The sequence below is a fragment of the Lepisma saccharinum genome, chromosome 1 (assembly GCF_977018435.1).
Source record: "Lepisma saccharinum chromosome 1, izLepSacc3.1, whole genome shotgun sequence".
Taxonomy (NCBI): Eukaryota; Metazoa; Arthropoda; class Insecta; order Zygentoma; family Lepismatidae; genus Lepisma; species Lepisma saccharinum.
Genome location: NC_139229.1, coordinates 167,181,853 through 167,198,226, shown reverse-complemented (window position 1 = coordinate 167,198,226; position 16,374 = coordinate 167,181,853). Strand labels below are relative to the sequence as shown.

The window sequence follows — 16,374 nt, the reverse complement described above, 5'->3', positions numbered from 1 at the left end:
TACGTTCATTTAAATATAATTTTAAGTTGAGAATGATTTATAAGGCGAGACAGCGTCACTTATCCTTTACTACTGTCCCCAGCCAAGAAGAATCTATAAATACATGCTTTTTGAGCCCAAATATGGATTTTTTGTATGGCATTATGAGGTATATGAAATGGGACTGTCCTCAGAAAATATTACCTCTCGCAAAGACGTATTTAGGGGGTGCCCAGGAGGAATGGACCTCCCGAAAGACTTACCAAATACTAAAATAAAATAATGAAAATGTACTTTTCAGCATAATACTGTACTCGATTGTACTATAATCGATTGTTATTTATTTACTATGAACTTGGAAGGCAAGGATTATTATTATATTTATTTATTATTATTTGGATCACACTGCTTTGAAGGATAGTGCCAAAGAAGATTTACGCACACTCCTACTTATGATAAATACGTAAAATATTAATGAGGAACTTTACTTTTCGTCAACTGGATCTAACGTAGTACTTTTTTTTTATTATTCGATAAATATTCAATTCTTTATCTATTTGACATTAATTTACCTTGTTTTTTATACAAAATTTGGCGATCACGCAATGTGACTGAAATAAAATTAGGGCTACATGTGTAAAATTGGCATTCATTTTCAAGAGAGGACGTGCTTCCTTGCCTTCTTCTGGAATAGACTATTGGAGGCACTGAACAAATTAACGTTGTAGGGCAGTAGCCTGTAATGAGCAGTAGCAGTGTGATTTGGTGCCAAAACTGGGGGGCACGGACAGTTATTTTTCTCTTGGTAGACATAGTGCGGGGGCAAAAAGTGACAACAAGTGTGTGTGGGGAGGGGGGACTATACCCTTAATCTCCGCCACTGGTTAAGAAGGTATGAAAAAGTAGAGGTTGCAGCTGATAGCTTATCTTGAAAATCGAACCCAGGACTCCAACTCAACCCTTTGATCATATACTGGTTTTTATCCTCCCTACAGGGTAAAAAAGCATTGCCAGATGTTCCGAGTTACTCGATACTACGTTGGCGAAAGGTATTTAACAAGAAATGGCGGAACCTCAATGAAAACACCATCTACCCCCCACCTCCCCCGACGCTTTGGCTGTGCAGCAGCCTCTGGGAGAATGGAGGGAACATGTGATGGCAGCTGGCACGTGCCTAAGAGGAAGAAGGGGAAGTAAAATGGGGGAACCAAAGGTGCATGGACATCTGGAAGCTTCCACATTAGCTAACCTCTCTGTTGCTCCTGGCCAAGGCTCGCGATGTACGCAGTTCTTTTGCACGACACGCACGAAACACCAGACTATATAGGGTGTTTTGTAAGTAACATGAGCATGACACTATTCGACTACTTGAAAACTACATGTTGTATTCACGCAATACCATATTATTGTCAACGTGCGAATTATACATATGCGGCCGGAAGGGGAGACACGGCCCCTCCCTAGAAAATGAAAGTCAACCAAAAAGTACGTATTTCACACATATAATTTCAGTCACAGTAATATACGTATGTTAATTATTGCAGGGGCATGGCAGGAACATGATAACTTCAAACTGAAGCAATGTTTTTGAGAGGACAATACTATTGCCGGGGAAAATGTACCTCACCCCCCCCCCCCCCGAAAAGTCCTACGGACGTCCATGAAATTGTACTATATATTTGCTGTCTGAGGATGCCTTCAATAATAATAATAACAACGATAATAATTGAAGATTAAAATTGGTAAACGCTGTAAGTGCCACAAGAATTCAAACAACGTTTTCCACGTTAAACTGTGAAATGTGCCATGCTTCATAATGTGGTAAACGTGAAAAGTGGCTGGTAGCCCTCTAAGTAGTTCAAAGCGCGTGCAAAAAGGCACTAGTGTGAACGTTCGTACGGGCTGGTGTGCTGAACGATGCGATTTCCCAACACTTTCGATTTTGGCACTTACAACGTTTACCACTTTTAGTCCTCAATTCACGGTTGTACTCCTCGTTATTGAAATTTCAATTCTAACTCTTTGTGTTACTACGTATAATTTGCAACGGTGTGGCTTGAGGAAGGAATCTGATGGGGCGCACTCACTTTTGGCCCAGATATTCAACTGAAAAAAGTTAAATGTAATAAAGATGGTAAAATATACGAATGTATCCAAATAGAAAAAGCATACCTCCTCCCTACGAAAATCCTATGACTCAATATGAAATTCATGTAAAAGTTCTTGTTGCTTAGTCCTTTTTTCTCGTGCAGGAAATTCTGGAAATTACTTATTTAAGGGCTCAATGTATAGAATATTTTTTTTTGTTCCACTATTCCTAATTTTGGGGGAGAAAACAAGGTAAGAAATTATCGAAAGGTCTTAATTCACAGTACTGTGAAATGGTGCCATGCAAATCTTTGATTTGTGGCCACAAGATGTAGCACTTAATGGATTTTGAGAATGACTATATTATCGACAAGATGAAATAGTGACACTTTGGTGGCAGATAATCTTGGATGACAACACTAGCAGTGCAGAATTTTCTCAGACGACAAATGAAAGTATTACAAAATATCGCGACGGAATGGTTTCATAAACAGAAAGTCTGATGTGTAATAAATCTTAGGGCTTCCATGTTATGAACCATTAATTAAAGTTGAGTTGACAATATTGAAATGTTGTTAAAAAGCTATCTGTAAGTTACATTTGACTTTATTTCTTGCCAAGAACGTTAGAAGTATGGTATTGATAATAACAGAGGGATAAGAAGAAGTATGCATGTGTGTGTGTGTGAGAGAGAGAGAGAGAGAGAGAGAGAGAAGACGTGATTCCCATCTTGGGGTAATGAATTGGGAAATAGAAGTTTGTTACCATAGGAGTAACTTAGAGGGGGCAAGTGAAGGCACCTGCTCCCTCTCCTAAATTTTCGGGTTTATAAAAAATTACAAGTTAATGGCCCTTTCGTTTTCCTCCTGCAACATGAGGAGCAAAGTAACTAGTATTCTTTTATGATTTTGCAAATGTAACAGTTACTTATCAAAATAGTCCTGGATGATATTGTTATGGTCTTGAATACTTTTTGATTTTGCCTCCCCCTCCAAAATTTAAGCTCCATGCTCTATTATGCGGCCCCCACTAAGGTAAGGTCCCCAAGTTACGCCTATGTTTATTACTGTATACAATACACAAAAAATCAGAATGATTTTATGCTACTTTCAATTTACTACTTACATCATATATTTTGGGTCGTCATTTGACATGATATTTCACATTGGTCGCCTTCATTGAATAAATTATTATTCAATTAGGTAGTCCTAAAAACATTATTATTCAATTCACGCACGGGTTTTTGTGAATAAAATAGTAATATACGATTGAAATAATATTAATAAGCAAATAATATATTAAATGGAAGATCCAAGGGATTTCGATTTAGAATTAAAGAAACGTTGAGGAAAGAGGCTGCTATCTTGATACAGTAGGGCTCTTGCCACTGGTATAACTTTCAAGCATTCTAATATAATTCTAAGAGGTACGAAAATTGCTGTCCAATAAAAGATACCATTTTTTTAGAAGACCCATTATACCAAGGCACATTTCAGTTTTCTATTATATTGAAAAGAAAATAGTATTTTTTTATGGCTACATGTGCCAAGAGTCTGACTACTTATCAAAACTTGCAGCTGAATGCAATGCCAAATTCCCAGCCCAAAATACACATCTGAGTAATTTGAAGAGACAGAATAAATAAATATAATTTATTTTACTTCTCTTGGCATTTGTTCTCCCTTGACAAATGTTCTCTTTGATGATACGAGAATACAGCCTGATATCATACTTCTCAGTACCAACAATAGAATTTAGAATACCGACTCACTGTGTACAAACGTATTGTCCACTAATTATACTCAATAACAGTGGCGGCGATTTGGTTCCAAAGCTGCGGGGGGCCAGGTCAGTTTACTTTCCCTTCATATATAAGATTTAGGATAGTCCAGGAGCAAAAGTTGCAAAATAGTGGGGGCGGGCAACTGCCCCCCTTGCTCCCCACTAATCGTCGCCACTGATAAATATTAGTAGATAAAACACTGTTAAATAATTATTTATAAACGTGCTATATAAGGAAATATAATGCAGAAGTAAATATCCAACAAAATTTTAAACTCTTGTTCGTATGGTAACTGAATTATTGATATATATATATATATATATATATATATATATATATATATTACTTATATTAGTATTGTTTCCTTTCATAGTATTATCTATGCAACAGAAATTATGAAATATACCACGGGCAGAGCAAATTCTGAATTTTGATTTTATTCTGTATTCAAAACATTAAAATAGTGTATAATAATACCACATTGCATACTGTCAGTTTTAAAACTTAGATTATTTTCATGAAGAGAATGTAAGAAAGGCTATATTTAAATTATGATGATCACTGGGGAACATAATTGAACTTTTTTTCTGGCACACGAGGGAAAATAGCTGATCCTAATAGTTGCGCTAAATTCAAATGTGTAAGTAGTTTTTCTCCATCACCCACAGTTTCTTTGTGATACCCAGGTTAAGTGTGAAATATGTTTGTGCATCGTACGACACTACTCAACTTATCTAAAATGTGAGAGTTGTTGATTTCTATCTGCATTCTGCACCTGGAATATCCCTCTTCAGCATCCAATAGTAATCAGTAAGCATTCTTGCCCTCTATTGTCCCTGGTACCTCTATCCATGGGAGAGATGTCTTGGTGGAAACGCTCCCCGTGTTCGCCACTTGACGACACCGAGATTTTCAGAGAAGAAATCCAGGTGAGAGTAAAAGAAATGTATTTTGAGGGACATATTACACCCCATATCTTTGTATGACTATAACAGTTCACCCACAATATAACGGTAGTTCGGAACTTTACGATTTCGTAACACGTTTATACACAACGCTTTTAAATTAACTCCACACTGATCTTTCAATTTCGCTAAACAGACCTTCAAATATTTTATTCGTTATCGAAGATCTAATTTGGGAGCACACAAAAATTCCTTCCTTGAATTTGGCGTCCTAACACGAGGAAATGTTTCCTTCAAATTATGAAGCTCAGCACCATTTTTGTCCATCGCCTTAACGAAGCTTTTGATAAGCGCTCCCTAACTTGATATGGAGTGGAGGAAGAAGAATCATATTAGAGTGAACTAGTGAGGGATGTACAACAATTTGACTGTCCAGGTGTACGTGATTCACGATTTGGTCATTCTTTCTTTTTGCAATGATTATTCTTGTCCCTGGTGTCCCATTCGCACAAGAAACAGCAAAACAGCTGCAAACCCTTTAACAACGGAATTACTTTTAAATTGAAGCATATGATCCAACAATACTTATCATACTGATTTTTTTCTAACAGTTGTTTTCATATTTTCATGTGTTTCCTTCAATTTACTTGTACAAAGTAACAGCACAGGAGGAAATGTGTTCCCATTGTGCAAGAGAACAGCCTTCAAACTAGTTTTCGAGGAATCAGTGCAGGCTCCGCTATATTGTTTCATATTCATGATCAAATAAATCCATAACATCGCAAATATTATTACAATACACTATGGTTTTCTCTAGAATTAAACTCTTCAAACTCCCTTCCTGTTGGTTACGAAAGAAACACACTTTGGTGTCTTTCTGGACATTCCAGCCTTTCAGCCTACTGTAGTTACCAACAATTCGGCCAATTTTTCCCAATTTCAAATCCCGAACAGGGTTCTTTAATTCACCTTGTGTTAGCAGATGAGGTTCACAGGAAGAGACTTCGCAAGTACAATGATCTTGCTTCTCATTTTCAACTTTGGTAGCTACCTCGTGTTCCCATCCATCTTCTACAGTTAGATGTGTACTGGGATGTGGTACAGATACTGGCCTCACAGCAGATGGCAAATTTGGTTACCTTACTGTTTATTTGCATTTACTACTTATTCCTTTTACCTTTGTAAAACAGAAATAACAGTCTGATGAGTAATCTCGTGGTTCAAGCTACAACATTTCATTTCCATTGAAGTCGCATCAAATACGATGTTCGCCCTCCCACTCTTTTTCAATGTGATTCAGCCCTCCTCCCGAAATAAAATTTGCGTGCGTCATTTTGCGTTGATAAATGTTAAATTGTTTGTGCCCACCTTCTGTTCGAAATCATTTAAAATATTGTTTCACATACATTACTTATCACAGAGAAAACACCAAAAATTCTGAAAAAGCAATACTTAAAAAATGTAATCGTACAAAAACTGTGGGTGATAGAAAAATTCTGAGTGCATACTTGAATTCAGCCTAAAATTTTACATTAGAAACACAATATACATATCATGTGCCAAAAATTGTGTTCCCAGTGTTATTTGCTGTTGTAACATTAACCGAGAGCTAGAAGTTTTTACAGAGGGAACATCCTAATGTGGAATCCAATGAACCCTATCTGGGAGAAGGGTTAAACAGTCCCTCATCAAATCTGTAAATTGTTGATGCTCTTCCTATACTACTCTCTTCCACATCAGCGAGAACCAATTACTAACAACAGGGATACAAACGATCAGTAGGTCGACACGATTATAATTTGATAGATTAGATATTCCATAGTTCTACAATTCTGCTTTGTTATTGTCCTTGAATTTATTTCAGCATGAAAGGACCAACTTTTCCCCCTGGATCGTTCCTCGTTCCTGTCAACTTAAGTTAGTAACGGAATCCGTTCGTTAATTTACAATTCTAATTTGCTCTCTTTCTAATGAAAGTTCGGTTCTCTAGCCAGGCAAGTATCTAGAAATACATTTGAGGGGGGGGTCCGACCAAGTGTCTCAATAATAATAATAATAATAATAATAATTTTTATTGTATTTAATTAAATTAAAATAATATTAATTGAATATGTAAATTAATTAATAATGTATTATTATTATAGGTAAAAAGATGGTAAAAGAATGGATACATAACAGCACGTACTTATTATGTAGCTTACGTGTAGTTAAGATCGCCAAAATTTGTATAAAACCAACTGCCCTGGCAAGGAAATTAATGTCAAATAGATAAAGAATTGTATATTTAATGAATAACAAAAAAGAAGTTACATCCAATTGACGAAAAGTAAAGTTCCTGATTAATATTATATCAATGTCATAAGTAAGTAGTGTGCATACATTTTTGAAACTGTCCTTCAAAATCGTACGAGCCAAATTCATGCTTTCCAATGAGTTCAGAGGAAATAATATAATGTTAATATATAATTTATATAATGCTATAATTATATTAAATAATGTTTAATGCTAAACAATTATATTTTGATTATTTAATTTATGTACATGGTACCTAGTCTTTCGGGGGGGGGGGGGTCCGGACTCCCTGGACCACCCTAAATACGTCCTTGTGTCTGATTTAAAAAAAATCGTTTCTTGAGTCAATTGTTGGTGAAACGTAATATAAATCCCATGTGTCAAAAAAATTGTTAGACGCGGTTGCGTGTGTGTTTAAAATTACGAATATAGTCTACAGCCTTTCTAGGCATTATTTTGTCAATAAACTTCACTTGTTTTTATATAAGTGTTCATGTTCTCATGATTTCTATGCAATCTTAGTCTAAAGTTTTGGTACCAATGGCTTTTTTGTCAACATTTGTCATCACTTTCAATGATACAACTAGTTAAATCACTCAATTAGTTGCATAAAAACTGGCGGTCATTAAATACAGTCGCGGACACTACTTGGTTGCAATAAACGTAAGTGGTCAGTGACTGTACGTTGATTATTGTTTCAAAATTTACAGCTCTAAATATACCTCTGTGCTAAATCTCAAGCTAAATCCGTTAGTGTCGTAATTTTTTAATTCTTGGGAAGGGAGAACGAAGGGGTGCATCAATGTCGTTTTGTATGATTGTAGAACTCGACATAACTTGTAGTACACAACAGTTTAACTCTAATCTCGAAACATACATTCAGTTACAGTTTCTCCATCAAATCGCAGCTCTTTACTTGCGACTGGAGAGAGAGAGAGAGAGAGAGAGAGAGATAATAAAAGAGAGAATGTAACTTGTTTTGATAATGTTGCCAGTCTGGTTGAAATAATTTGATTTCGCTTGTAATAAGGTGTTTACGAAAGAACTGAATATTTCAGTGCAAACTGGTAATGTTACCATACCAGGCAATACGGATTCTATTACATTGGCGTTAACATTTTCATACTAGTGAATCTCTAATAATAAATACATAAAAAGATAATAATTTAGTGTTGTACTTACTTGTGAAAGTCCATAAAAGCACATTATGCATGCAACGGCACCACAAAACAATAGAATGATGTTTGCAACTGTCAGAGTTCCCGTCACTGCAGGCTGCGGAGGGATTTGCAGATGTATCCAAGATGCCTTCGTCTTCCTTGTAGCCATTTTTCGTTGAAATGATCGTTGCTCCTTGCAAGAAACACTGCAGACAAAACAATAGTAGAGAATTGACGTGTGGAGTTTCTAAGCACCAGCTTAGACACTGGTCTTCAACCACAGGCCAAACTTCAACACCAAATCACACAATTTCATGCTGTAATTGCACTCAAACACAAGGCCACGACACCATCAAACTCCCAATGCACACCAATAGCCCTTGCACACGATAAAACCACTCTTATTTTTTGGTTGCTAACTTCACCCAACTGGTGACATCTTCATATCTAGCGTCAATTGCCCTTGCATCTATTTCCTTCAAAACATTGCAAGCGGACTGGTTCGCAAGAAAAAGGAGGGAGGGTTTCCCAGAAATTACGATTAGGGATGTTTGAGGGAACAGAGGAGGGGAAGGGGGCTTACCAGGAGCAAAGAGTCAGCTCGCACGTGCTGCAGAAGGGGGCCACAGAAGAACCCCTCCATGACCCATAGCTTTCGAAGGGTGGGAAAAACTCCATGAAACGTTGCTGCGAGCCAAGGATAGAACAATGGCGTATGGGAAAAACACGCTGGGAACTTCCGAGAAAGAGCCGAGAGAGGGGGGAAACGGCACACACTCGACAATCCTTCTGGAAGTTCAGCAGCGCCACCTTTTGTTCGTTTCCGACGCGTTCCGGCGGAACAAAATTGTGATTGGTGGATTTCGCTGGCCGGTTCCTCCTGTTGCGTTGTTGCCTCCATGGTGGCAATTCCGGTCCAGCTGCCCCTCGCAGGGTATGACGGGTGGGGTGCTGGCGCTAAACATAAGCTTCAAACGGAGCGGGAAGAGAAGGGAGGGGACAAAGTTTTCATTTCTACATTCATGATGACCTCTGGGAATGTATTGTTTTCCTCCAGGTAGATAAATTGTGTCATGGTATACATAATATCTTTGCACTTTATATTTGTAATTTTCAAGTAATTGGAAATGAAATTTCTGAGCACAACGCTGGGAGAAGCAATATAAAATACAGTGACCTCAATCACATTAATTAATTAAAGTTGAAACCATAAAAGAAGCACATATTCATTTTACAAAGCCCAGATATTCATTACTGCTATACATGTTACACTATTAGAATATAATTTACGAGCCTTTACAGTTGTACGTACAGTCACGGATATTTCTGAGTTGTATTAATTCTACTGAAAATCTACGGTATTGTTACAAACCAGAAGTGCCCGTTACTGTATGTACAGTCAACGGCAATAAAAATGGGACACCTACATCGTGAAATACTCGCTTTCTTGCATTAAGGCTTTGTGTGTGTCACCGAAGTCTACAGCGGTGGCAGAACTTGCCATTGAAAATTTGCTACTAACATTCACTCATCGCCGTAGAGTTAGGCAACACACAACACCTTGCAGGGAAGCGAATATTTCAGGATCTAGGTGTCCCATTTTTATTTCGAGTGACTTTACACTCTTTACAACAGTGGCACTTTTCTAATCGCCCCTTTCATTTCCCTTTTCTGCTCTTTTTCTATTTCGAGTCCAGAACTGATTTCCTCGCTTCCATTATACTTTTACTGTTAACAGCAATTTATTAATAATTTTTTGTTAGTTTTTTTAATAGAGCTCTTATATTCATTGTCGTTCTCCCCTATCAACGATTTCGCCCTCTTTACCCAGATATAATGTAAGAAAGTTCCCATGTTACTTGCTTGCGCTTCTTCTGCCCCCTGTCTTTCCTTCTTGTGTGACCCATCCTTATTTATCTCTCACTTTTATATGGATTAATTCATGTCAGAAATATACATTTGTCTTGCGGTTCCTTGCACGGAAAGAGAATGTGAAATTTTGTCTCTTCTTTTTCCTACATTCTGGCTGCCTTCCTCCATTCATGATCGTTATCCACAAGTGTTGTCGTTAAAGCCACATTGCGCCAAGATTTTCTGTTTGCCAATGTCTTCCAATATACCACGCATGACCCTAATCGCCTACATATAAATTTCCCCCATACTCACTCTTCACAGATCAACAGACTACGTAATTATATTCTTTACTTTGGCTTTTATACCGATTGTTGTTCATTTCCCTCACTTATGCGCAATTGTATTTTTTCTCCTCCATGGTCATCAGTACTTAAAGCTATAGCTCCTCATTTTAGCTTCCACATTCTCCCTAAATTCTCCTATTTCCTATACCTTATATTTTTATTTATTATCACTTTAGTTTTCCTTATATTCACTTGTAAGGTCCATTATTCACAAAACCCGTACACAAGGACCTTGTCATACAGTGACCGGGAATTGTTCTCTAGGCCAATCGTAAAATAGTCGTGAAATTTTCTGAAACCTCTCTCCTTAGAAGAATAGCCCACAATTTAAACTTTCAGCTGATGCAAAGAAGCATTCCAAGTTAGTGAAATGCTTACGGTAAAAATGCAATATTTTTAGGAGCTACGATCACTGAACAGAAATTCAACACATAAGATTTCCTCCGTGACTATGTGTCCACGTGAGCAAAACTCTTTGGCGACAGAACTGGCTTTGAGGAATTCTTGTCCGAAGAACTTGATGTCGAGAGATTTTACTCGTAACAATTCAGTGATACCCACGTGTACTTCTGGTTAGGAAAGGGCTATTTTTAATCAATTAACTGTAGTATAATGAAAATATTTGGTACTGTCAATAATCTTATGACACTTTCCCCTCCTTTTCGCACCGGCATGTTGATCTAAATGATCAGCATCAGTTGGCCACTCACTCTCCAGACAGGGTAGCGCGTGTCCTCCCCCTGGGTATATGAAGTGTTAAAAGAGTCCGGCCAAGCTAAGAACCGGCGCGGGAACCGCCTTTATGGCAGTGACCCGCTGTTGACGCGTTTACCTAGTTGCGGTCAAACAGCCACTTAGGCCTATCGTTGGCCTTTGTCTGTCTGGGCAACAAGCGGCAACCTTAGAAACCCACCTCCCTGAAGAAGTCAGCAGGAAAACAGATTTCGTCAAAATAACAGTTCTGCACTGTAAATGGGGACAGGGAGATAGCGTGGCCGGGATAAAAGACTTCTCCTCAGGCCCGTAGCTAGAACTGGCCTCCAGGGGGGGGGGGGCTCACGACTTATCTGGGGGGGCTTTGTAAACCAAGTACATTTTTTTTAAAGTTTAATAGCATTAAATTAAGAATTATGTGTGCCGGTGTCATTAAGTTAATTAAAAATATAAAATTTAGAAATTTCATACAAATACTACAGTTCTTTTTCTATATCTTCTAAAACATCTCTTTAAGTGCTAATGACTGCTACTGACACCATCCCTTAACACACACTCCATTCTCTTTTTGATGATACAGATATTTTTATCATACATGTTAAAATGTACAATATTCACTTCAATCATAGTACCTACCGTACATTCCAACCCCGGCCAAAGCAATAAAACTTGGGATCTGTTGATATTTGACGCAGATGTGGAAGCAATGTGGATGATGACATCGAAGTCACAGATTTCTGTGAAACGAGAGGCTGCAACAGGGGCAGGGATGGTACAGATAAAGAAGGCTCCCTATGAAAGAACTTCTCTAAAGTCTAGAGAATCTTCAAAACGCTTGCAGCTGCTTAGACTTCTGCTCATAAACAAGATGAACGAACGAAGTTGTGAACAAAATCATATATTCTCTCTACATTTTCACTTTTCACATCAAACAAATTAGAATACAAAATAGTTTTACCTAATGTCAAGGCGGCTGGCGACCCTGTCGGGAGGGGGAGGGGGCTGAGCCCCCCCTGGCCCCTGCTGTGGCTACGAGCCTGCCTGCTTCTCCTGCTACATAGGTTGCTATTTATGTATCCGGAACTGGCAACACTAATGTTGCTAGGTAACATCTAATATATCCATCGTAAAGTTGGACATTTCTATGGTATATGTACCCAGAACGTTGTGCTTACGGATGCTATTTTTGTTTGTTACAGAGACTTGAAAATTTCATCGGAGGCCAACAATGGAATTAACTCGAGAACACTTTCGAGCAATGATTTTCTACGACTTTCGACGTGGATTAGCTCAACAATAGTGCATCGATCAACTCACTTCGACTTTTGGCGATGAAGCACCATCTAAAAGCACTGTATATCACTGGTTTAGTGAATTCAATCGTGGCCGTCGTTCGCTCACGGATTAATCTAAAGAAGGCCGTCCAAAATCTATTGTTGTGCCAGAAAACATTGATGCTGTGCGAGAACTGATAATGCAAGATCGTCATGTGACATATCGTGAGATTGAGGCATACATAAGATATTGCATGAACATTTAGCCGTGAAGAAGATTTGTTTGCGTTGGATCCCGCATAATTTGACAATAACTCAAAAAAAGGCTCGTGTCGATTGGTGCACTCACAAAATACAATCGTGGTGCTTCAAAAGCCGTGTATAACATCTACACAGGTGACGAATCTTGGATCTATGCATACGAGCCCGAAAGCAAACAGCAGTCGACAGTGTGGGTGTTCCAAGATGAGCCAAACCCAACAAGAGTTGCTCGTGCAAGAAGCACTTCGAAGCAAATGGTCGCCTGAGAATCGTAGAACCTTCAATTCTGAATGGTACACAACCATTTGTTTGCCAGAAGTTTTGGGGGAAATCAGAAAAAACAACCAGCGACGCAGGATCATTCTTCACCATGACAATGCGAGTTGTCACACATCGGTCCAAACAACTCAGTATTTGACCGGTGAAAACATTGAATTGATGAGTCATCCGCCGTATAGCCCTGATTTAGCAACCAATGATTTATTTTTGTTCCCGTACGTGAAGATAAGCTACGTGGTCAACGATTTTCGACTCCAGAAGAAGCGATTGATGCGTTCAAAATGCAAGTTTTCGAGATACCTCAATCGGAATGGACAAAGTGCTATGAGAATTGGTTCAAACGTATGCAAAAGTGGATCGATCATCATGGAGAATATTTTGAAAAACAATACAACCATTTTCAATGATACATATTTTTTTTGTTTGTTATTCCGGATACATAAATAGCAACCCTCGTATCCATTATTGTGCCGAGATGGAGCGACTCCATGTCGTTGACTATGGACACAGTCTACACATGTACTGCCAGTCAGTATACGTAGCTCCACCGAAACTCACAATCTACGCCTGGCGAGAATTCAATGCGGCACAATCGACGAGAAACAGACCGAGAAACAGAAAAGGAAACCGGGATTGGAGGGTACGCGACCCTCAGGAAGAGCTGCTGGTTGAAATCCCCCCTCCCCCCTTCATGAGAAGTTCTTCCGGGGCGTTTTCCCTTCGAATAATAAACATTGTGGCTTGGTCTTCTATTTACCTCCACGTCTGGCCACGATGTATAAACATCACAAGCAGCGGACACCATTTTTGACTGCGCAAAGGGAACACGACCGAATTCTATTGTGTTTGTAATGCACACGGAGAGAGACGTCTAAAAAATTCCTTTTTTGGTTTTGTTTGATTACCTTCAGACATTACGTAAAGTGCTTTGGACACATTTATCTGAAATTTCGTGTAAGGGACGATTCTGAACCAACAACCAATATATTGCAGATTCGTCGAATTTGAGAAAGGAATGTAATATTTCAATGTGCATATTTCTTAAAGTTTTGTTGGAACGCTCTACTTTTGTAGATTGCTACTGTACGTAGACAGCGCAAGATTTTTCTACGTCCGGTGAGAAGATAATTGTCACTAAACGCACGGCCATGAAAATAGACGGCCGGGCAGAATTGCGCTGGTGCCACGTATGGGAGAAGCAAAGCGAGAGAGGGACAAATGTCGCTGATTTCAGCGCACTATATGGCAACGTCAACCGTGCTGTGCTGCCTAGATCGAGCGTCAGCCAACCTCTCTCCGGGGCACTTTTGTCTCACCCCTGATCTTTCGAGCTAATACTGTCAGTTTGTATCACATGGACTACAAAGACCACCTCTACAACGAGATCTCCTCCGAACACACGGGGTTGTGCTCCGACGTGGCAACAGCGCGAAATTTTGCCACCCGCCTAATTTTATGGCCGTGCGTTTAGTAAGTCGCCTATTTGAACAATGGAAGTGGAATTTTGTGTCAGTTTTACGTTATGCACAGATAGGCTACTTGAGACTGGACCTACGGTTTAAAGTGGGATCCGCTATGTGCCTATCAAACCACCTGAGACCTGTCGATCACAAGGCAACCACGTTACCACTATACTATCTGGAAGGCACAACAATGCAAGTAAAGAGAAGAGAATTGTAATAAAGAATTGCAGCAAAATGATTACAATTTTGTCCCAGGTGGTTGCATTATTACAAAACCCTATTGTGTCATAACTGTCCCTCGACAAAAAGTTCAGAATCCGTACTTACTTCTTTACATCTGTGTTCCATTGCGTAATTTATAGTGCACTACTGCGTTTTATGGTGAGTACAGTTATGAATTATTATTACAGCACATAGAAAAATGTTAAGAACAACACTGCAATAGTAATGCATGTACTTGAAACAAACAGCAAAAATAAAAATATCAGAGATTTATATAAAGGTGTAAATGAGTTTAGAAAGGGGTGGCAACCTAAAGTAAACTTGATAAAAGATAAAGATGGTGATTTTCTAGCTGACCCAAGCGATATTCTAAATAGATGGAAGAACTACTTTAATGACCTTTTAAATGTCCATGTAGAAGATAAATCAGAAGTAAATGAAATCCACACAGCAGAACCTTTAGTTCCAGAACCTAACTTGACTGAAGTTAAAGATGCTATTAAAAGGCTAAAGAATAACAAAGCACCTGGCATTGATTTAATACCAGCTGAGTTAATTAAATATGGTGGAAATTCATTAATATGTCAAATTCATAAATTAATTTGTTTAATATGGAATAAAGAAGAAATCCCTCAACAGTGGAAAGAATCCATAATTGTTCCTGTGTTTAAAAAAGGTGATAAAATGAACTGCAATAATTACCGTGGAATTTCTCTACTCTCAACAACATATAAAATATTATCTAACATTCTTTTAACAAGACTAACCCCATATGCTAATGAAATTATAGGTGATTATCAATGTGGATTTAAACGCAACAGATCAACTACAGAACAAATTTTTCACATCAGACAGACACTCGAAAAAAAGTGGGAATATAATCAAAATGTCCATCAGCTATTCGTTGATTTCAAAAAAGCATATGATTCGGTCAAAAGAGATAAATTATATAATATATTAGTAGAGTTTGGAATACCTAAGAAGCTTGTGAGTATGATAAAAGTATGCACCAGTGAAACAGAAAGTAAAATTCGTGTGGGTATTAATATGTCTGACAAATTTACAATTCATGATGGGTTAAAACAAGGAGATGCATTATCTCCATTGCTCTTTAATTTTGCCTTAGAATATGCTGTTAGGAAGGTAAACGAAACTAAAGAAGGACTAAAATTAAATGGTGTGACTCAGTTGTTAGCATATGCAGATGATGTAGACTTACTGGGGGATGATGTGAATACAATTAAGAATAATGCTAAAATATTTTTCAAAACTGCTAAAGAGATAGGTTTGGAAGTTAACAAAGAGAAAACTAAATATATGCTTACAGGCCGAAACCAAGTGTTAGATAATAATCAAAATCTAATTATTGGTAACAACTCGTTTGAACCAGTTTCCAAATTCAAATACTTAGGAGTAATATTAACAAATGAAAATTATATTAAAGAGGAAATAAAAAGTAGGCTTAATTCAGGAAATGCATGTTACTTCTCTCTTCATAAACTTTTGTCTTCTCGTTTAATATCTAAGAAACTAAAAGTTAAAATATACAAAACAGTAATTTTGCCTGTAGTATTATATGGGTGTGAAACTTGGTCCCTTAGATTGAAAGAGGAACATAAATTGAGAGTATTTGAAAATAGGATCCTTAGGAAAATATTTGGACCTAAAAGGGATGAGGAGACAGGTGAATGGAGAAGGTTACATAATTTAGAACTACATAATTTGTATTCATGTCCAGACATTATTAGAATAATTA

The 16,374-nt window shown here is 37.9% G+C and overlaps 1 protein-coding gene across 1 annotated transcript in view; it reads right to left on the bottom strand.

Moving 5' to 3' along the window:
* The window catches only part of spdo (sanpodo), a 281,416-nt gene that overhangs the window by 9,660 nt on the left and 255,382 nt on the right, over positions 1–16,374 (bottom strand). The window contains exon 3 of the mRNA XM_083142171.1: positions 8,230–8,413. Coding sequence (XP_082998297.1) covers positions 8,230–8,413 — 184 coding nt within the window. The remainder of the gene's footprint in view (positions 1–8,229; positions 8,414–16,374) is intronic.